This window comes from Sorghum bicolor, chromosome 8 (assembly GCF_000003195.3).
Source record: "Sorghum bicolor cultivar BTx623 chromosome 8, Sorghum_bicolor_NCBIv3, whole genome shotgun sequence".
NCBI classification, from domain to species: domain Eukaryota; kingdom Viridiplantae; phylum Streptophyta; class Magnoliopsida; order Poales; family Poaceae; genus Sorghum; species Sorghum bicolor.
In genome coordinates, this window is record NC_012877.2 from 3,188,427 (window position 1) to 3,212,495 (window position 24,069).

General features: G+C 43.6%; 1 protein-coding gene across 3 annotated transcripts in view; it reads right to left on the reverse strand.

Moving 5' to 3' along the window:
• LOC8074880 (protein FLX-like 3) overlaps positions 5,754-24,069 on the reverse strand; it is a 32,191-nt gene continuing 13,875 nt past the window's right edge. Inside the window, exons 1-6 of one of the 3 annotated variants that reach the window (XM_021445717.1) lie at positions 19,193-19,444; positions 16,171-16,919; positions 15,920-16,065; positions 13,441-13,523; positions 13,235-13,333; positions 5,754-7,342 (exon numbers count right to left, since the gene is read on the reverse strand). In XM_021445717.1, the coding sequence (XP_021301392.1) occupies positions 13,250-13,333; positions 13,441-13,523; positions 15,920-16,065; positions 16,171-16,907 (1,050 nt within the window). In that variant the 5' untranslated portion in view covers positions 16,908-16,919; positions 19,193-19,444 and the 3' untranslated portion in view covers positions 5,754-7,342; positions 13,235-13,249. Of the gene's footprint in view, positions 7,343-12,994; positions 13,334-13,440; positions 13,524-15,919; positions 16,066-16,170; positions 16,920-19,192; positions 19,445-21,933; positions 21,939-24,069 lie in introns of those variants that run through there. The other 2 variants (XM_021445718.1, XM_002442750.2) reach the window with 2 other exon arrangements.

Below are 24,069 nucleotides of genomic sequence, written 5' to 3' on the forward strand. Positions count from 1 at the left end.
TTATATTTAATATTTTATGCATGCGCTGCAAGATTCGATGTGACGGAGAATCTAAAATTTTTTGTAAATTTTTTTGGAACTAAACAAGGCCTAAAAATACCAACAAGCCAAGACTCCATGTACTGCTCATTTCATTAGCACATCAGGCAAAAAAATTGATACGCGCTACCGGAGACGGAGTTTTTTCCGATGGCCCTCAAGGTTGCCGATGGCCGAGGAATCTGCCATCAGCAAAAAACAAGGTTTGCCGATGGCAAAGTGGAGCCATCGGAAAAACTATTGTCGCCGATGGCCGGGCCATCGGCGACAAAAGCCCATCGGCAACCGTCCAGTTTGCCGGTGGCCCCGCCATCGGCGACTAAAAGCCATCGGCCAAAAATTTTTTTTACCGATGGCCGGGCCATCGGCAGAACTCCCCCATCGGCAAAACTTGCCAAGAGCGGACGGCCGCAGACGCCGTCACGTTTGCCGATGGCCACGGCTAACGGCAGACCATGGCCACGTGGCAGCCTGGGGAGCGCCCAGGCCCACCTTGTTTGCCGATGGCCAGCCGTCGGCATAGCTTGTTTGCCGATGGCTTTCCAAGGCCATCGGCAAACAATTAATTTTTTTTTGTTTTTTTCTTCCCAATTTTTTCTGGTGTCTTCCTAAACCAAATACAAGCCACCTCCAAAGTTTGGGACAATTTTGAACTTTTTAGCTATATTTCGTTGATTATTTCTGTTTCTTTTAATTTTTCCCGCACCTCAAGATTTGAACTGCAGGTACCTGAAATAATGCAGACTTTTGATTCGAAAAATGATATTCATGATTCTCGGAGTATGTTGAGGCCATATCCAGGAGCTCGCATGAAATTACGACCCTGTTGGCCTCGTAACATGGGTAGTGACGTGCCGGGAAAGTGTTTTAAAATTCTATAAAATCCAAACGAAGTCCAAAATTGACGAAACTTGACGAGTTGTGTGGGCATGGCATGTGTAGTGTGTGGTAAAAATTTCAAAAAGTTTCGAGCAAGTTGTGACGTCGGATAGTCAAAACCCAGACATCTCCACAGGTTCCTCCTCCACACCCCGGTTTGGGTCCTTACCAGAGCCTCCTCCAGAGCGGGCAGCCGTTCGGCCCGACACCTCCACCGACGCAGGGGTACTCGTGGCCGCCGCAGGGGCAGCCCGGGCCGTCTCAGTTCCCCACGCAGTCGGGGTACTCGTGACCGCCGCAGCCGCAGCCCGGGCCGTCGCAGTTACCTCAGCAGCTCGGCCACTGGCAGTACTCGTGGCAGCAGCAGCAGATGCAGAATCCGCAGCCGCACGGGGGTTGGCCTCAGTGGGAGGATGCTTCTGGGGCTCGGGGACCCAAGGGGACGGCGCCACGAGCTAGGTAGCTTCTACTCCTTATTTTGGACCTTGTTGTGCCAGGTCGGACATGTTTGGCCGACGTTGAACTTGTATGGATGCATTTGGACATGTTGGACTTGTATGGATGCACTTCTGATATGGACTTCTATGCATGGATATGGATTTGATGCTATATTATGTTTGAAATGGCGTATTATTGCGAATATATGTGATAAATGTTGTATATATTGCTTCTGATATCATGCTTGTGTTTAAATGTGCTGGAAATGGAAGAAAACAAGGAAAAAAGGAAAAAAAATATTCCCCAGGTTTGCCGATGGTTAACCATCGGCAAACCTGTGGAAATTGGCCCAGCGCGGCCCAGGTATGCCGATGGCCGTGGCCAACGGCAAAAAAATTCGTGAAATGATTTTTAAAAAACAAAATAAAAAAAATGCCGACGGCCCTGGCCAACGGAAAACAGGACTATTTGTCGATGGCCACGTGGCGTCAGCCATCGGCAAACCCGCCGTTAGCCGGACGGCGGGCCGGATGACGTGGAGGGTTTGCCGATGGGGGTAACGGCCATCGGCAACCCTTTTGCCGATGGCTTCTGCTTTTGCCATCGGCAAACAAGTGTTTTCCGATGAGAATTTTACCGATGGGAGGTTGCCGATGGTCACGTCACTTTGCCATCGGCAACCTCTTTTCCGATGGCTAAGTTCTTTTTGTCGATGGCTTCGAGCCATCGGCAAAAAGGTTGGATACGGTAGTGACGTGAGTAGTACAATATACAAGGCCGTCTACTGCCTTCTCCTATTCAAGCCCCCTGAACACCACTAGGCACTAGATGCTCAGTGCAGCAGGTTCTCTTAATGCACCTTGGGTCCCCTTGAACCTCGTTCTTGTATGTTTATTTTTTGTTGACAACAACGTCCGTGTATGTTGTACTTATTTTTAACGTTAAGTTTCTTATCAAATAAAGTAGCAGTGTTCCTATAATAGAACAATCAAGTAGTGTGTGTTCCTCGATCAATATCACAATATATATAAGTTGAATGAACGTACGACCACCGGGTACGGGGTATGTCGATGATGATGATGAGGCGCATTTACATGAGAAGATGTGGTTGGATGGATGTGCCGTACGTACGTAGTATGTGTTCTTGGCACGATTGGATTGGTGGTGCATGCGCACTGAATGGATGGAGAGGGAGGTAATTAAGTCAGAAAATATCCTTATTATCCCCTTTTTGTCTGATCCTACACGTCACAGGATTACTCATGTGGCCTCTATATGTATCTTCACGTACGCGTGCAGTGTACTTGAGGTAGAGTTTATTAATTTGGTCCGTTGATGGAGCTCTCGATCAGGATGTGACAGGAAATCATATACAGCTAGCTAGCTAGCGCCACGCACAAACATGCTAGTAGATGAAAATGACGGCAGGGCCGGCAACAAGTTGGATCCCCGCATGCATGCAATGCACGGATCGGAAGCAAGCGCGATCGAGAGGGGATGATAGAGATTGGGGGTTGGATTCCGCAATGCATGCAGCATGCAACAAGAAAGATGATGATGAAACCTCTCGCCTGCTTAATTGCGTGTCGTATGGTATGGGGCGCCATGCTCTTATCCTCTCACCCTATGTTATACGGATACTCCAAAGGAGTGACGTATCTGTATCCAATACTCGTGAGATACGCGGACGCCGTCCCTGCAGGCCAAGCTAGGCTCCTGATTTGACTCTCTGGCAGTGTGTGGTGGGAGGACGACAACGACGAGGATGCACGTACGTACGTACCATGCATCGACGGACGACAACACGGATGAACACGGATCAACGACCCACACATGCATGCAGAGATGTTGTTAGTGACCAATGACCACTGACCGCACATGGATCGGAGGCGAGACGACAGATCGATGACGACGAGACTGGAACACGTACGACAATAAACAAAGTGGCGCCACTTTGATCTGAAATGATAGATCCATATGTGCGCGCGGCGGGAATGAAGATGCATGGTGGCCGAGCTACATATGCTGATGATATGCAGAGCACAAGCCGACACTCCTCGATCTACCTCTGCCCTTCTCAACCACCGTAGTACTCGCTCTCGTCTCTAGTTCACCTTCGAGGCCTTGTTCACATGTAATCGGAGATTTGTATTAATCCACGTGTTGTTGGGGTAAATTAGAGTAGAACCTGAACTAAAATTGCATCTTAAACTATCCTAACATATGTGAATTGAAGGGAATCAGATGACATCCCTGTAAGCAGTGTTTTTTTTCCTGGGAAGGTACGGTGGAAATGGGAAAGAAGGAAAGAGAGAGTGCGGACGCAACAACTTGAACCGGAATAATGCATGGTCCAAAAACTACTGCATACATATGTCTCAGTCTGCATCCATATCCACCATGAGACGGCATGCAGCGGTGCGTAACAGCACGTATGCGTTTCAGGCTTTCAGCTGGAATCTCTAGTGGCTGAAGAGTCGTATATATACTTCCCTTCATTCTCTTCGAATCATACCAAAGGCAGTAAGGCACGACGAGTAGTATGGATACTTCCTCGGTTCCATTGAAAGTATGGCTTTTAACTTTCTAACTTCTTGTTTATTTTGTTATGACTTATTTTATTACTAAAAATATTTTAGCAATGATTTATTTATTTTATTGTTTGTATAAAAAATTAAATAAGATGAACGGTTAAAAAATTTGAAAGTTAAAAACGATATTTTTTTAATGAAACGGGAGGAGTAGATAACTTTTTTTTTTTTGACAAAGAGGAGTAGATAACATTGACTATAGCATTCCGTTCAGTCCCGTTCATCACTTTGTCTTTCACCGTTTTATCCTACCTTTTCATCCTCCTTTTCTCCTGTGGCTGGCTACATGACAAGAGCATATACTTTGCGTTTGAAGGTGTACAACAGTAGTCCTCAGTCCATATATATTCATATTTAATCAATATATTTAAATAAATGTAAACCAGCAAGGACACTCACCAAATCATACCGGGTGTGATATTGATCCGGTATGAACACTCATGTTATCACTGTCGAGTGTCGAGTAAAGGTTTCACCATGTAGAAACACTGATACGAGTCCGTTCCTTTATCTTATCAACCGTATTTTTTCTGCCAGCCAGTAATATTTTTCTCTCATAATAAATCAACCAACAGTAATTTTAGCTATGACTTTTTTTAGACCAGCGAACAGATATTATAACTTTTTATGTATGTAAACATATCTTGTATCTAGACGCAAAGCAAGAGCTGCGTGCCTAACAAAGTCAAAACAACCTATCATTCCTCTCTTCCGAATCCTTGTAAAATCTTATCGATCCGTGGGGATCGGGAAGAAACATTTAACCAACCATTTCCTTTTTGTTTGGCACACACTAGTAGTAGTGGAAGGTGGCACTAGCACCACGCCCGGTCCGTCCAAACTCCAAATCTCTACGTGTCACACAATGAACAAACTAAACGTGTGGCAAACTCCAGTATGTAGTGCGCGTGCGTGCGTGCGGCTTGATACTGTTTTCTAGAAGAAAAAAGAACATCTGCTGATGATACTGTTTCTAGAACCTGATCGGTACATATACTGATCGAGTAGTGATGGTGAACTAGGCCTTGTGCACCCTAAAAACCAAAAAGTTTTCAAGATTCCCCGTCACATCGAATCTTGTGGCACATGCATGAAACATTAAATATAGACAAAAACAAAAACTACTTACACAGTTTAGCTGTAAATCACGAGACAAATCTTTTGATCCTAGTTAGTCCATAATTGAATAATATTTGTCACAAACAAACGAAAGTGCTACAGTACCGAAATCTTTTCACTTTTTCGGAACTAAACAAGGCCCTAGCAAAATTCTTCCTTATATTTTACCTTTTATTAAAAAAAAAAAGATTGATGCACGCCATGAATCCCTGTCGTATCGTATAGGGCGCCGGTTGCGCGTCACACGTGATCACTGTCGTCAGCTCTCTGCTGCATGCCTCTGCTCCAGCCGGTCGTGTGCAAAAACCATAGCTAGCGCCACGCCGCGCACTGCACAGCACGGGCCATCAGCATGCCTGCCGAGCTGACCTGAAAGCTACAGACCGATCGAGCGAGCGGGTGGAAAGTGGAAACAACACTGCAGCTAGTGACGGTGATGGAGCAAAAAAGACTCGATCGCCGGCGCACGGATAGAGAAAAAAAAATTGAATGGCTGATGAGATCATCCAACAGGAGAAGAAAGTGGCGCCACCGAAATGATGCTGCAGGAAAATGGTGGCCGGAGTGAGTGAGTGGGGGGAGTACGAGCGCAGATGCAGCAGGACGCAGCATGGGCTGCCAGTGCTGCTACCTGCTCTGCTAGTGCCACAGCTGAGTGCACGTACGGTGCCAACGACTTTTGCTCTACCTCTACGTGGATCTGCCGTGCTTCGTGGGAGTGAGCCACACCCGGATATGGTGGATTGGATTGGTGGTCAAATGCTGCACTGTCACATGCATGCATGCATGCATGCACCGAATACCATGTCTTTGTCAACACTCAACTGCAGCAGGCCAGCTGCCTCCTCTTGCTCTGAATCTGATGCTGCTCTCAGCTCTCTTGGAAACAGAGAATACACTTGCCTTTCAAATCTCTACTCAAAATTTTCCAAAGTTCATGTGTCAGCAAAGCACGTCGGATGTTCAGGAGGCCATTCCCCCCCCAGAAAATCACTATTACCATTTTGAATTGAGCTGTTTCGTACTAGACAACTACAGGCCAATGCTGCTCCTTCAGCCAACCCTTGCTGAAATGTTATGATGAATGCGGACGGAATGTGCACCAACATCAGAACAATCTTACGGGCGAACTTTTGTTGTAGATGACAATTGATTCTCCACAGTTATCAGACTGATAATTGAGTTTGCGGAGCAACTGAAGTTGAGAAATCATTGGTTTCCTTTCACTGGGCAACTTTGGATGCCCTTCTGATTGCACTTCGCACGTACATTCCCTCCTCAACTTCCAACAATCAGCCACCTAGTACACACGGACATGGGTATTAAAAACCTTCAGTTTCAGGTGAACCTTCAGTCAAGGTATCACAGCAATAGCAAAGCACCATAAACTTGGCATATACAGTACATAGTGAGCTTGCTGGTAACATGGTCCATGGGCAGGTCCTATGATCTGCATCTTTGTTTTGCCATGGCATACCCATGAGTGCAGTCGTACCACATTTTCTGAAAAGCATGGCAATATGACATACACCAACAGGACCAGCACCTCAGAACATTCTCGCTTCAATCACATCCATGGATTATGGATTATGTTCAACTCACTCAAGGGCTCTTGAATCACTCTACTAACTGAAGATCAACAATCGACAGGTTTGCTGTGTTCCTTGTTGCACAAACCCAGATGGCTCTCCTGATCCCAAGCTCCATCGTTGCTTAAACTGGTAAGTTCATCAAGATACTGATCATAAATAAATAAATTAAGATACTGGATTCATTTGGTCCAGGAGCAAAGGGACAGGCAGCTGAACACCTTCAAAATGTTTAGCTTGGAAACTTGCCTGGCACAAGTAAACCCACCATCGAAAAAAACTGTAAGCTCACATTTGCAGCAGCCTGTTTTCGTCTTTCTCAGAAGAAATTGCATTGCCATGGACCAAAGACTTACAAACAAACCAAAGTTTCCCAGCTTTGTTGCACTGAAAAACATTTTCACATGCTCTGCTGATGAACCAGTCACCCTTGGTGTCACATTCATATTCATGTTCCGTCAAGTGTTGCAACAATTGCTGCTGTGCCTTCATATGATTCCCCAAGGCTTTTGCTCATATCTCCAATTGCTAAACCATTTGATTATTGATTCTTGTACCATATCTGGATGTTGTGATCTTCCTGGTTCATCAAAGTTATCTGAGACAACCTTTGCCATCAGCATTTCTTGTAGGACTGCTCTTTTCAACTCATGGTTGCTGGTGGAAGGACCAACTAAGAATTTCACCCTGCAAGGATAAAAACAACAGAATTAGGCATTTGTGCCTAAAGAAGAAGAAAACCATGTGTACAGTTGCAAAATAGTAAATAAAATCATAATCAACAACAGAACTAAAATAAAAGTAACCAATTGAAGGAATATGCAAAATTGTACACAGCAAATGATAGGGAAGTATGTACATCTCAACCTTGATAGATGGAGAAACAACTAATATCAAATGTGTCTTAAAAACTAATGGAATAGAATAAAAAACTACTGTTAACCACTACTCCATTTATAAACCAACAGTGCTCATAACAAGTCCTTGTGACTCGCATGAAAAAAAAATCCATTGAACAATAGTGACATCTTACGGAATGGCATAGCCACACTTCATCCTATGATTATAATTTGTATGCGTTGAACTGCGCCTCTTGAGAAGATCAGTAATTGTCTCTGGATTCTAGAATTGCTCAAGACACCTTATAATTTATTTTAAAACATGGTGATATCAAATATCATAAAATTAAGCTACAGAGTAATAAATTAAGGAGCACTATAAGAGTAGAAATGCAGCACAACTTCTGCTTGGATAAAGAAATTACTTGCCTCGTCATTTGATAAGCCATCACTAACTTGTTGCTGCACTGCTTAACCAATCCCAAGCTAGAAAAAACACGCTTTCCATAACTAACATCCATTCATCATGTCCATCTTGTATGACTTATTTGGGACTACTAAACTCTAACAAACTTGTATTCAAGTATGCAATGTGCTTTGATCATGAAGAACACATCAAACTTCCAACAGTTGATGTTGTAATAATAATACTTTGCCATTCTCCCAAAGACAACGGTGATTTGGCCATCAGGGATCTCTATACAGTCAATAGGAGTCTCCTTCTGAAATCAGCTTGGCACATTGCAACAGAACAGAATCCTTATCTTACAGCAGTTCTCAAATCCAAATATTTCCCAAGCTCTTCCTTCTGGACAGCTGATGCCAACCATCCCAAAACGGTCTTCTGATCCTCCCTCTTACATGTCAAACCAGTCCTTCGCCAGAACTGCATAGTCTAAATTCACCAGGGAAATTCCAGCATTTGGTCCTCTCTTTGGTCCACTATCCGGAACAACATTCACAACCACATCAAACTCCCAATCCAGCAATTCCAACTCCCAAATACCATTGCTGACCTCTGGAATCCTTATTCGAACACCTCAAGCAATGCCCTCATCAGTAACATCTTCACTGACTCGGCAACCCATATTATTTCACAACTGCAGCCGATCCCCTCTCAAGAGAAAGACATCATCCGCCGGACTCCTGCTCCAAAGGCATCTGCACTGCCAAGGAGGCTTTCATCCACCTCAACTCTCAAAACTGAATCAATCTTCCCAACCTGGGATCCAGAAACATTTCCAACCAAACATTGCAAATCCTCAAAAGAACTTGGAAACACAAATCCATATCTCCATGGATCAAAACCTTTGCTTGGATACTCATAAGAAGGACACTGGCCACAGGTGATCGAACAGGAAGATACTCAGACAAGATAAGCAAACAATGCACCAACTGCAATGTCACTGAGACAGATGCTCGCTTATTTTTCCACTGCTTGTTTGCTAGAGCAGTATGGTTTTCAGCAAACCCTTCTTTATGTACCTCCTTTCTACCTACTGAACAGGATGGAGTGCAGGAAACTCCCCCTCATTCTCAGCGGCAACACCACCCACGACCGTCTGCAAGCTACAATGACCATTTTGTGGTACATCTGGAAAGCACGTAATGACTTAAGGTTCAACAATAAAAAATGGACAGTTTGGCATGTATACAGCTGCACGGCAGCAGAAATCAGAATGTCCAGTCTATCAATGAATGCAGTTGATCAGAAACATATGCCCAACGGTATGAATGCTTCCCTTGCAGATCCATAGATGCAAAACACAACTCCCCAAGCCACCAGGCCTCTCAGCGCATTCCAATCTGAACATCATCCCCAACAGGACCGAAGGCAAACAAGCTCCACTACACCCCCAGGTATAAATTCGGCTTCCAAAGGTACAAGTGCCGCAGGCACAACAGAAGTCCAGCAGATGCGCAACAATGAGGAATCAACACCTACACTACCTCTTTACAGGATCACAATGCCTGACGTTACACTAACGCATCCACACAACCAGACGCAAACCAAAGAACAATAAAAGATGCTGGCCTAGGTGTGTTCATACCAATCAGCACATACAGGGCCCCCAAGCCATCTTCATACAGGTGAAGGCAACGAACATGTCCACAGTGCTCATGGCTGAGGCGGCAGCAATGACACTGGCCTCAAGGCTAGTCACAATCCTACAACTACAATCACCAACATATCTGACTTACAATCAACAGTTGGCCAGTTTTTTCAACTCCGCCGACACCTAATCACCGCCGCAAATGGGACATCAAGTTCTATACAGTATACACAGAACTTCATCAATGAAAATTCAGGCAAGCTACACAGGGTCTTGAAAGTTGCAAGGCAGCTAAACCAAACAGCAAACACGCTGGCAAAACAGGCTAGAGCAAACTCAAACCCCGATCCTCAACATATGTACTTCTCTTGCTCCAATCGTCACCATGTTCAATACTGCCCACATCGGGCAGTTCCCCCCTCTGTACTTTGGGAGAATTTCTCCTTGTTGTCAGCCAAGTGCTGTTAATAAAATCTGTCTGTTATAGAAAAAGAGATCTTTTGCACTATAAACTTCCATGTGCCACCAACATAAAAGCATAATGATCGTTCTACTTTCTTCCAAATGGGGTGAGAGTATCTGAACACCCTTAATTAAGACAGATCATTGCTTGTGAAGCCTTTTCTCCTCTTGTTAACAGCTCTTCCTATGAAGTCCTCAACCCAAGGAAATGTGAATGTAAGTGCTTCATGATGAACAACCTTGCAGTCTCTACCATCATAAAAAAAAAGGCAAATTCTAGTACTATCCAATGCTTTATCACAGAAAACAGCATAATTCTTCTCGTGAATGAGGAGAAATTCTAATCTAAGAGCTTGTAAAGTTCAGGAATAGTACTCGAAGTATCATCAATTGGAGGTTCCTTCGGATGTACAATATAATAAAGATCCATTTGTACCAATCTTTAAAGAATGATCAAACATCAGTTCTCGGAGACTACTGATCTTCCAAACTAATGTCTGTCTCCATCCCTAGTAGCGCCGAAGTCACACCTCGTATACTAAGTTTTGATCTGCTACGTGAAACCTTTTGGTTACAATGTCATTTATCGCAACTCTAATTTCCTATTTACTTCTATCCTACTTTCATTACCTAGCACTGCATCGCAGCAAAAGGCATACAAAAAGGAATATCTCCTTACCATCCCTTGTGATCACATCCATCACTAACACAATATAGATAAGGGCTCCGTAGCTTCAAGTGACAGACAGCGGCAGAGCCTGACACAAAACCAAGGGAGGGCCAAACACAAAAGACTTTGCTCCTAGTTTCTTGGGTGAAAATTTATTCAGGAATGGGATGGATTATGAATGAAATATAGTAGAAACTGGTGTCTCTATACTAAACTGTACATATGGTCTTCAGTAATCTATTCACGGCAAGGGGGATCAACTGCCCAGCTTCGCCTCCATGAGGCTCCGCCTGTGGTGACTGACTTATCCACATAAAGCTTAGACTAAAGTTCAACGTTATTTCACCATCTCTATCTCAGTGTTCCAAGTTCACTCGTAATCCAAGTTGAACTCAAAGGTGTGGTATCTGTTTATTTATCCTCTTTCTTCAACAATATGACCCATCCAAGTTGACAAGGTCCAATTCTAAAGTGCCAAAGATAAGGTCTTTTCCCCTTGTTCTAGAGTCTTCTCTCCTATGTAGCATATACTGCTCGTTGAGGCTAGTGAATACACCAGCTTTGTAGTTCACATGGTAATAGAGTCCAATTTGTACGTTGTTCCTCTTTGATCCCAAGCATAGCTCCAGAATCACCGCCGCTCACTACCCTCTTTGCTCTCTGGGGTGGCCATCACTTAGCCATCAATGCAATTTTAATAGTACTAGTAGTGGCTGCTGCTGCAAGCTCACCACCATGCATTGAGCTGTCTTTCTTGAGCTATAGATCGAGTGTTGCAACTTTAATTCAGACCTTAGTCAGACTGGAGGCTCGAAAAAGCCTCAAATCAAGGCAACCACCCCTCCATATCAGCCTCCTTCAGTGTCAACACAATCCTCCATGCAGGAAGCGCCCCATCCGCATGCCAATCCACACCCCTCCACGCATTCGGATCTAACCTGCCGTGGCCCCTCAGCATTGCATCACGCCATGCTTTCGCACCCTAAGCAGTGTATCACACCTCTATATGGCCCTGCATGCTGCATCGCCCTTCAATTGCAGCTCTGTCACCTCATCAAGCTCCAACTCCTGCTGGCATCTTACAGCTTCTTCACCACACAGCTATTATCACCTGCTGGCTTGATGGCCAAACCACGATGGCAAGCTCAAGGAGTCTCCCTATATGTAACAGGTGAGGGCCTCTACCCATGGCACAACCATCACCTTCTCCAGGTTGCCCGAAGACTCCATAACCGGGTGTTGGTTCAACATTGCGGCCAGCCCTCCGCTACTTGACTTCTTGTAAAGGCAAGTTGGCTGTGCAATAGTTGGGAAACATTGGTGTCTGCTGGTGTGCTATTGGGCTTCATTTTGAGCTAACATAATGGTTTTGCAATTGCTGCTACCTTGTTTTTGTTGTTGTTGTTGCTAGCTACTGCCTACTTAGTATCCTAGTCCTAGCCCTACTGTTGTAACCAAGTCTTGTTAAAGTCTTGTTGCATCCATCCAAGTCTGCAGGTCCTCTCCTTGAGTTTGTGTGTGCCGAGCAAGAAAACAAATTTCCATCGCCAAGTTGATTGAGTCTCATCACATGGCTACAACAACATTCTTCTTTGTCGCTGGTTCCATTATCAGGACCTCACATTGGTCCCAGACCACCATGCTCCTCTATGCATACGATGGTCTCTCTTCTTTCAGTATCAAATCCCCACATGTGACCCTCTTGTTGATGTTGGATGTACACTGTACAGTTGAGCCATGTGTTTCTTTACTCCTTCACATGTCTTGTAACAAAACCCTTCTCTGTTGTTGATTCCATTGTCGGCACCTTCCAAGTTTTCTTGGAACCACCATCCCTTTTCTGCATGCGAAGGATGTTCTCTTCTACACATTTTTTGGACCCCTGAGCATGACCGTACCATTTGATTCATAGGGAGCCATGTGTCTCCTTCCACCCCATCAGCTTGACTTGACATATCTTTCTGTGTCATCTTGTTTTTGCCACTTTTCTCATGGCTACTAACATAACTTTGGGTAGAATGTGGGAGAAAGCACAACAGATCTAAAAAGAACAAACCAAGACAATAACATGTCTTCGGATTTGGATGTGTTGTTTAATCCTTATCACTGTTACAGTAATGTGTCTAAGTCCAGTGTGCTTAGTATTACTCTCTTCAAATGCAACATTATTGTATATGCCTTGCATAGTTGCATATGATGAGGGGAAGGGGGCTTAAAGTAAAAAGGTCTTTTCACCTTCTTCTTGAGTCTTCTATCCGATGTAGCATATATTGCCCTTCAGGCTGTATGTCTAAAACTATAATTGAATGAGGTGTGCAGAACTGTAAACAATTTATCTTTCAATATTGCCACATGGGGAATGCATGATCCACTCTGGACATCTTGGTACCAGTAATTTAACAATTTAGCCAGTTTATAAGATAGTTTGGAAAAAGTTATGATTAGAAGCATTAAAAATACAACTCTTAATTTTAAAACAAGAAGGCATAAAGCTTAGGTACTTTAAACATTCTGACATGACCATTAAAACCTAGAAGGTGGTTCTTTCTCCAACCATTAAGTTCTGATCTTAGCGGTACTGAAGTCGATTCTTGTCATATGTCCCCCATGAACCAGATTCAGGAGGATGCAAAGGACCTTTCTCAGAAACCCCCTGGTAATACAAATACAATAGAAGGTTACAGATAAAATAAAACTATCCACAGAGTTAATAGGGGAACAATTTAATGGTCACATATGCTATCTTTTAGGAGATCATACCGCATTGATATTGTAACTATCTTCATATGGGTTCTTAGTGAAGGTCACTTCAGGACTCCCCATCTGCATCCCATATGTTCCACCTAAAATGTTACATAAAAGTAATAGCATAAGAATTCTGCCTTATATTAAAGAAATAAAAAAAATGAGAAGTATAAACCATCAACAATACTGACAAGATAAATACTGTTTCAGGAAGTTGACTTTGAAGAAAATCACTATCCATTTTAAATCTCAAATGATTCAGTCTTAACAAATGATTTAAGCATTGGTTGTTGATGAGGAAGATTCCTGAGTTTTGTACACGCAAGTGATGAGCAAGGAAACCACCTAGCCTATCTAGGCAGCATCATCTTGCCTAGCCACCTAGCCTGCCAAAGTGGTGATCAAACCATGCCTAGTCCTGCTCCTGCCTAATCCCAATTCGGTGCTAGACACTGGTCTGCCTCTAGATTAGCACCTAGGGCAACACTGATTATGGCATGCTAACACATCAATTTCCCCAGTTCTTTTTGCCCCATTAAACAACACCAATTGTTGAGTATCAAGGCATCAAGGTCAACGATGGAAAGTATTAAACTGTCTAGACATAGATTCTGCATGTCCTGGGTTATGCTAAATCAAGATCAGCACAAAAAAATAGCCATGCACATAATATACATTTTAGAGCAACAGATAATTCGCAACATATACAAAGACTATGCTTGCTTCTATACATTTGAACATGTGCAAAAATAACATAGTTAAAGTATTGTTTAATTGACTATCATATCCAGTGCAGTGCAGTCAACAAACTAACAGGGTTCAGTAAGCACACAGTTGAGTAATTTCTGCCCAAGAATATGAACCTAAGCCATCAATGTATATTATTTAAAACATATACCATATGTATCCTTTATCAATTAACAAATATAATTCTAACGTCTACAAGGCACATCTCCCATAAGATTAGTAGAAACCAGTAGCCACTAACCACAAATGTTGGCCTTGCAATACAGAAGTTTCCTATTTTCCCAAATGATAGTTTACAAAGTTGTTAGGGCATGAAGGAGTACTAAAATAATGATTCAGGCTGCATACAAGTGTTTTGGATATGGAGGTATTACATCATTGAGTTCATACTTTGTCTCATTTTCAATGTGACAATTTTTACACCTCAACAAGCAGCTGGGCATGTTTCGGGCAAATTTGTTCTGCTCTTTTGTGCTATTCTGCAACCTTTGCCAATTGCAGCAAGATCCAATTATAGGCTGTATCTTCAAAATGAATGCGCCCACACAGGTATAATAGTCGACACCATATGGTTTTTAAGGCGGCAGGGCAAGACATGGTGAGCCACTCATTTGAGTCGACTAGGCGAAGGCGAGGCAAGGTGACGCCTTACCATTCTAAGAAATAGGAAAATACCAGCAGAGAATAGGCATGAAAAAAGATAAAAGAAAAACCAGAAAAAACATAAAAGGAAAATACCAGCAGGGAATAGGCAGCCCACGAGTGCGTCCTTATCCCTTCTCAGGTCATCTCTCATCTCACGGATGCAGATGCAGCGCCACCGCACACATCCCTCCTTTGTGCTGGCGCAGCGCTGCCACATCTCCCTGCTTGACACATGCAGATGCAGCGCCACTGCATCTCCCTCCACGCAGGCGCAGCGCCACCACATCTAGCGCCACCGCATCTCCTCTCTCATGGCTCACGCAGGTACAGCGCTGCCATCCCTCCCTCGTGCTGCTCTTGGCTGCATGCACTCAGCCTGCCCTCCGCTCCTTCCCTACCTCTCGCTGCTGCTCTCTCAGGTCCCCATCTCGATCAACCACCGCCTCCGCCGCAGATGACCCAAGCCAAGCGGCACCGGATTTGGTGGGGATGAGCAAAGCGGTGGCTACGGCCTCTCCCTATCGTTTTCCTCTGCTTTTGGCTAGGCATCGAGGACATCTTTACTCCCTGCAAGCGCCTTGTCGCCTAGGTGACGACTAGGCGACGCCTTAAAAACCATGGCCAATACAGGTATTAAAAAAAACTTTGAAAGCCACTGCAAACCTGTAATACCAAAAGGGGGCATGGTCCAGTTTGTAAAATACCAAACTTTTGTAACTTGTATGCTCTAGAGTAGCTTTTCATTAGATCTTCTATAACTAGATTTCACACCTCAAATAGTTAGTATTTTAAGAAAGGAGAAGAGCTGAAGATTGATCAAAAGTAAAGATAAAGACTCCTAGACAAGAATAAGAACAGATACAGTTGATATGCACAAAATTGTTGTGCCCACAATAGCAAAAAGGAGTCACAACCTGATGTCCTACTCCTATAACCATGGTATAGTGATTGTAATAGTCCAAAGAGATACAGAAATATGCACAGTTCAGTCAAACAAACAGAATTATCTACAATAGTACAGCCTCCTGCCAATGAGAGGAGGTATTGTGTGCAACAAGGATAAGAAAATTTACAGTCTTGTCAAGTAGTCCTAACATCATACCTGTGACCCATGGTCTAACTTCAAACTTAGCTAATTCGCCTCGCATCTGTTCAATCTCTTGTGCCATAGAAAGCAGATTCTTCTCCATTGCCTTCCTTTGTTCCAGCAATTCCAAATTCCCCTTCTGCTCTAGCCCGCAAGCAGTCCTGCAGAAGACAAATCAATGATCTTACAATACAAGCATATAAATATGAAAAATACTAACTGGTGCACCCAAAAATCAAATGGAGCAAACGAAACTGCAGAACTACCTCACGTGAATAAGTTCCTGTTGCAGACCATCAAGTTCTGTTTTCAGCATGGGTAGCTGCTGTTGAACGGATTGTTCCCTGTTCAGCTCCTCCATGAGAGATGCAGCCTCTGCAGATAGTTCTTTCCTAGTGGTAATGAGCTTGTCGATCTCACCACGGAGCTGCCTGACCTCATCACGCAAGTGCTCACTTGCTCCAAGTTCAGCTTCAAGCTTCCTCCTCTTGTCCACAAGCTTACTAATATAACTTTCTTTCTCAGTACTAATGTCTGCAATGATCACGTTCAAGTGGCGGACCTCATCTTTTCCAGCTTGTATTTCCCTGCTTAACACTTCACGCTCCTCTGCCAGAGCACGGTTATGTGCCAAAAGCCTCCGGAGTTCAACTTCCTGTAACTCGAGCTCATCCTCTAAGACAGCTGGGTGAGGGTGAGCTGCCCTCATGCGTGGGCCTTCATGGATCTCAGGATAGGCCCTACGGTCATCAATCCCACGACTGCCAGGATAGCCCCTAGGGTCGGCCATACGAACACCAGGGTAGACCCTACGTTCATCAAGCAGACGGCTTTCATGATAGTCCCGGCGTTCCTGAACCACACGGATGTCAGAGTAGCTCCTACGATCCCCAACAACAAGAACTTCAGGATAACCTCTGCCTCTGGGGTCAACTAGAGGGACTTCATGGTACCCCCTGCGATCATCACTCAATCGCCTTGCCAAGCGACCTCTTTCCGACATGATGCTTGGTGCCTTGGCATGAAAAAAACACCATCAAAAAAAGGGAAAAAAAATAGAGTTAATGGATCCATCATTACAGGAACATGAAGCCGGCATATTGATCAAATGATGCAACAGTGGTGGTTGATCTGACACTGCATGACACTGGTAAGACAAAGTTCATATCCTTCCTATGGACCTAAAATAATACTCCAGCTAACACCAACCATGCCTTGGGGCATGGCATGGGGCGGCGGTGCCAGCAAAGCAGTGGTGGAGCCAGGATTTTTGTATAGGGTATGCCAAACAAAAATTTTCATATGCAAACTGGTAGAATCCAATTAGCAATTCGGTAAAGTTTCATAAAAAAATGCCCAACAATTCAGTACACAACTACTAAATGGCGTAATAAGTCTTAAATTACAATACAGATTAGTTTAAAACAACACAAGCTTAAATAACAAATAGGATTACAACACATAGAAGCAATGTCTCCATCCCTCTTCATAGTTCACAAATCCTACAACCAAATCGTATAATGCATAAGTAATGGACCAAAACATCCCTAATTCCTACTGCATACATCAATTCTTTTTGTGTTTGGTTTGATGCTTTCAGTTAATCCCTGTATGTATGAACCCCTGTTTTAACTTTAAATGAAAAGTTCTATCACTGGGCAGGGGCGAATCTACGTTATCGCGTCGGGGTCAACCGACCCCAACGACCTTGCGCTAACCTCCAGTACCCTGCGATCTTTCACCGTTTGTGACCCCGGTCAAAAATATTCAAGACCCTGGCAGCCCGATGGCCCAACTAATGACAAGTTAATGATCAGGTCAAAAACGCATGCAGCAGGCCCAGTAGTACTCCAACGCTCCGAGTGGAGCTTGCCTTTCCCCTGCCTAGACATGCATATATTGATGTCGTTCTTGCCTTCTCGGCTTCTCGCATATGTGCTTTGCGTCCGCGAAGGCCCTGGTGGCTTGCACTTGAGACGGGAGAAACGGAAGTAGAATAGCAAAAAATCAAAAACATGTCATTTTGTATGCATTATAAAAAGACAAAACCTTAGTTTAACGGCTTTTGGTGTAGAATATTTTAATTACTCCTATTTATTTATTGCATGCATTCTAAAAAGACAAAAAAAAAATCAAGAGTTTAGATTTATTTGAATCTTACCTCCTAGGTGAAAGTGGAGTATAATAGCAAGATTTAATATATAATCGTAAGCAAACAATGTCATTTTGTTGCTTGTATTGGATTAAAAAACTTTCTCCTATTTTTTTTTAACCAAAAATTTCTCCTATTTCTTATTCCAGCAAAACGTTAAAGTATGTATTAGTATTTTTTATGTATGGCTGCTTGCAAATTGTTAATGTAAAAAGGCTTATTAGACTACCGACTAATTTAATAAGCAACCAAAGTACATTGTGATTTGTCATGATATCTCATTTGTTATTTAATCGATTATTAGGGTTATGCCATGCATGTTATTTTATTATACAATTATCGCAAGCTATAGGTTCCGTTTGGCAGAGTGCTGACTCCGGCTTCGTGGAGCTCCTCGCAAGGAGCTCGGCCAACCAAGCCTCCAAAAACAACTCCTTGCAAGGAGTCCGGAGGAACCGGAGCCGTTTTTTTTATAGAGGAGCCAAAGTCGAAAAAAGTGGAATTTCTTCACAAAGCTAATACAAACTATATTACACGGGAGATGTTTTTGCCAAACGGTTTCCAAAACGGCTATAACCCCATTAGAGCAAGATCAATAACAGAGCCAAGATATTTGGCTATAAGACAAGTTATAAGAGTCAAGTTATACAATAAGTTATTCGTCTTGAAAAAGTTTCTCTATCCTATTTCTACCCACAACACTTGCTATTTGGGTCCACAAATACATATGCTTCCATGCTCAGCTTGGTGCTTTCATGGTAGCCAAGCTCTCATCTTTCTCCTCTATTCTCTCCTCCACATCAGCATTAACTTGACTATAAGCCCATTATTGTCCCTACTCTTAGAGAAGCTGCTTCCTATGAAGAGCTAGAGCCAAAGCCCTGAAAAAATGGGATATAAATATGGCCACTTGACCCTGGCAATGATTAATCCTGGCTTCGCCACCGACTGTGCGGATCTGCCCCACAGTTTTTTTTTCTTTTTTGCGGTAAAAAAAAAGATATATAAATTGCACTAAATCTACAAAAAAAAAATCTAACAACAGCTATCTAACAAATTTAGGTATCAGTAAAGCTAGGATTTGGGGGGGAAACTAAAGAAAATGCAGGGGAGAGCAGAGGGTATCGAGTTCTCACCAAATGAGGGGTGGGGCAAGGCCGCAAGGGGCAACCCGGCGTAGCCTGGCTGGGGCCGGTCGGCTGGGAGGATGGAGATGGGGCTGGCCAACTAGGGGCGGCCGCAAGGGGACGAGGTGCCGCGGGGCGTCGGCCGCCCGCCGCCGGGGCAAGGGCTGGGCACCGCGCGCCGCCGCCGCTAGGACTTGACGCAGTCGCAGACTCGCAGGTCGCGCGTGGCGTGGGGCAGCCGGGCAGGATCGGCCGAGCGGGTGTGGGATTGAAGGGAACGATTTTTTTTTTTTAGAGAGAGTCGTACATGTATGCTTTTGGGCTGGGCCTAGGTATGCCACACCATACCCATGCCGCCCACTGGATCTGCCCATGCAGCAAAGGGACATGGGTGTATACGGTCCAGGCCCGGCCCTGAGGGAGGCGGGAGGGACGTCCGTCCTAGGTCCATTCCACCGATGGGCCTCCACTCATGTATGTATACACTGCTATACGTATATATATATGCTACGACCTGTATTTCCGTGATCACGGTGGCAGGAGTCACGCACGTGACCTTCCGCGGTTCGGCCTTTTCCTGCGTGTGCGGCGTCAGTGTGTGGAGGGCGGGGCCTGACGGCGCGTTTCAGACTTCCAGTTTTCAGGTTTCCAACGGTAATCACACGGCCCTAATCTCACCTCACCGTAATCTCTAATTCACCTCGCTTCTCCCTAATCCTTCAATCTGAATATCTGTTCGGCAATCGGCTTACGACTTATCGGCAGTTCTAGCGATGAGAGGATCCGAGGCAGGCGCCAGGCGGTTGGAGGCGGCACCAACCAGCACGGTATGAATCTAAATTTTATTTAGGCCTCATTTAGTTTAAATTTTTTATTTCGTCTCATCACATCGAATCTTTGAACGTATAGAGCATCAATTATAGATAAAAAAATAACTAATTACATAATTCATATGTAATTTGCGAGACAAATCTTTTGAGACTGATTAGTCCATGATTAGACACTAATTGCTAAATAAAACGAAAATGCTATAGTAGCCAAATTCAAAAACAAAAATCGCGAACTAAACAAGGCCTTACTAATTGTTTCTCGCGTGATCATATCTCTACTTTATGAATTTTGGAGTAGTTGCTAATTGTTGATCTCAATTTTAACAGTACCATATCAAGACACTATCAAGCGCTTTGTTGGCATTTCTTAACGTTATCACTAAGAACAGGGTTTAATCCGTCCTCAGCAACGATGTCAGAAATGTCGTGATAACACTTACTAATGCAATCACCAAGATTAGAGTATAGATCTATCCTAAGCAACGGTGCCAGAAATGCTTGTTAGCGTTTCTTAGCGTCGCTACCTAGAATAGGGTTCTGCTCTACTCATGCTAATGACATTGGCAGTGTTATATTGGCAGATCCGTAGCATCACCGCCTTGAATAGGAAGCTAGATCTACCTTCCCGATAACGGCGCCTTATTACCGTTAGGGTAGGGTTCCAGTTCTTAATCATGGTAGTGGCACTAGGATTTCTATGTTGGTATTCCTTAACAAGTCACTAGCTCGGCGCATGTCTAGCAACAGTGTTAAGTATATACCGGGGTGATAGTTCCTTAGGTTTGGAGTTTAAGTACCGCAAGCGGACAGGAATTATCGTGTAGCATTTCAACTCGGGGATTTACCGAGTGTCGTATTTATAGGTTCGCTTTAAGGAAGGCTTAATATGTTAAGGATTCTAAGATAAGCATAGATCAAAGTAATTATGATAGCAATAATGGAATCAAAAGTCATAGCAGGTGATAAACATTTATATGTAGAATAGTGATCCATCACAATCTAGGCATGGCATATGGGCTAAGGAATAAAAATAGACTAAAAGAATGAATTGAATCAAAGAATAAACAAACAACCTATTGGAGCGGGTGTGGTCCTAGATACAGATCATGTTATAGAAGAAGTTAATCATGTAATTATACTACTTAGATCTAGTCCTGTGTTTAGATGGTTTGGGAGGTTAAGCGAGTACTAGTCTGCCAGCAACCTCCGCAGCTATTTAGACTCCTACACCCTATCCGAACGTGGGGGAATGCCAAGGACGGACAGGGCTGTCACCACCTGTCGCCATCCCCTCAACCGTGGACTAGGACAATGCATTTACCCGGCCTTTACACCCAAGCACCATCCTTACATGCAAAGAACCTACTCGGACTCCCCCAGGTCCCCGACCCTACGGATCGACAGGTAAGAAGCCCGAGCCTACTCAAAAGAGCATGATAAACCCCCATCTTCACACAAAGCTATTTCTAGGCAATTAATTAACATGAAGCAATTAGACTAAAGTCCTAAGTGAGAATAATACAACATACACTTAGCACTAGTTCATATAATACACTACTAGCCCTAGGGTAGCATTATACTATAAGAACTATATACTAAAATATATGTCATATCATTTTCACTAGAACTATATTCTAGTTCATAATCTAGCATCATAAAACAGGGCCTATGATCTATGTAATATACCATATCATAAGAACTATACTCTAGTTCATATGAAGAACTATATCAGACATGATAAGGCATGGACTTGGAGTAAAGATATTCTTTATTCATACCCAAGTTTCTCTCTAAGGAGCCAAGCCCTCCTTGATAGCTCACCCAACTCTCTCTCTAAAAGCTTAAAGGGAAAAACTAAGAAGAGGTAGTGCCCAAATGCCTTGAAGGTGGAGGGTTGATTGTGAATGTGATGAGATGAATGGAGCCTCCCTCTCCCCCTCCTTAAATAGGTGGGGAAGGTCGGTTCCCCAGGGTGTAAACTGCAATTTGCACGCGGGGACTGCGGGAGGATAGGCTCAGCACCGCCTCTGCGAAAGGCGGTGCCGAGATGGGCTGGGCCAGGGTCGGCCGACCCTAGGGGGCGGCCGCCCCCTGGTGGGCCCCGCCGGCCCCGGCTCATAGCCCGTTGCCTTCCTCTCGGGCCCCTGAGTCCAGATCCACCTACAAATTGATGCACTTCTATATTGGGCTTTTGAGTACTTGTTTATTTGCGCATTTTTTTGACGTGTCGGATTGCGCCTTTTTATTTGCTTTCCACCTGTATGCCTGTATATGATCTGTAAAACACAACTTGCACTACATGTGGAACTTGGTAAGCATTTAATAAGTATATGTGAGTAAAATACATGCTTTTCTTCCTTTGCATGGACTATGTTGGCGGGGTAAATATGTCATTAAGAACCGCCAACACGCTTGTTAGATGAGATTGATATTGAAACCATTATCAATGGCTTCACATCAAGGAATGTTACAACCACTTTTTTTCCACACCGGTAAAAACCGAATTTCATTACCGCAGCAACGAAATTACAAAGGTCTTACAACCAAGTTCAGCCAAACCAAAACAAAGTACCGACACACAAGAAATAAAGCGGTACTAAGGCCTAGGTACACCAAGGGCACCAAGCCAAAGTACAGGATAACACGCCAGCAACGAAAAGTTGCAGTACAGACCACACGAAAGAGGTTCTTGAACTGCTAGACTAAGTCTAGACATATAACTAGAGCTCAAAAACAGCAAACTCTAGAAAGTCTTCAGGGATGTCAACGCTTTTGGGAATCAACCATCATAAGGCACCATCTGATGTCCTGCACCCATCTGAACGCCTTGACTGTGGAAAAACAAAGCCGCTGACTTCACCACAGCCGCGCCTTGAATAACCTGAGCCTGCATATCTTCCTTCAGCAGCCCTGCCCAATATGTCAGAAAAGAACAGATCATGCACACAATCTCAGTAGGAGATTTGATATGTTTCTTTTCAAAGCAAGCAGCGTTACGCGAACGCCAAAGCGCCCAACAAATGGCAGCAAGCCCCACAGCATGCATCTGTTGGCTATAAGGCAAAATCTTATTGACCCAAATCCAATATTGATCAATGTTAGAGGGTCTACAATCAGCCCCAAGAGAGAAAGCTAAAATACTCCACACATATTTTGCCATCAGGCACCCAAAAAAGATATGCTGAACAGTCTCATCCTCAGAACAAAAAGCACAAGATTTGTTCCCTTTCCATTTCCGTTTCCACAAGTTATCTTTAGTCAGAATTGCATTTTGACATACTAGCCAAAGAAAAATTTTGATTTTGATAGGGAGCTTAGCTTTCCAAATTTTGTTATTATTCAGACCATAATCATTCTTGCACAAATGATTGTAGGTAGATTTGACAGAGAAAACCCAGATTTCTCCCAATCCCACACCACTCTATCTTTGTCGCCATTAGTACAACAACGATAGACAATATCCTGGAGTCTGCCCAACTGACTTTGAAGGTCTTCGTGCAACCATCTCCTAAACTTAAGTTTCCATCTCCTATTCTTCATATTTTCCACTGTGCAATCTTGATCTTCGCTAATTTCAAAAAGACGAGGGAACTTGTCTGCTAAGGAGACAAGTCCACACCAGCGATCATGCCAAAAACTGGTATTCTTACCATTCCCAATAATCATAGATCTGCCTTTCAGGTATAAAGCTTTCACTCTAAGTAAATCATTCCAAACCGCAGAATTTTTATGATTTTTCCTCAGGATATGCAAACTTCCATTTTTTAAGTATTTCTTCCTGATGATGTCTTGCCAGATACCCTCTCCATTCTCCACCTTCCACCACCATTTACACAGAAGGCTTATATTCATTCTTCTTAAGTTCTTAATGCCTAACCCTCCCTTATCTTTAGGCTTTGAAATTTTGGTCCACTTCACAAGATGATACTTCTTTTTTAGGTTTCCTCCTTGCCAGAAAAATCTTTTTCTGACAGAATCCATTTTGTCAATGGTTGACACAGGCAACCAATACATCGACATTACATACACAGGAAGATTGCTCAAGCAGGAATTAAT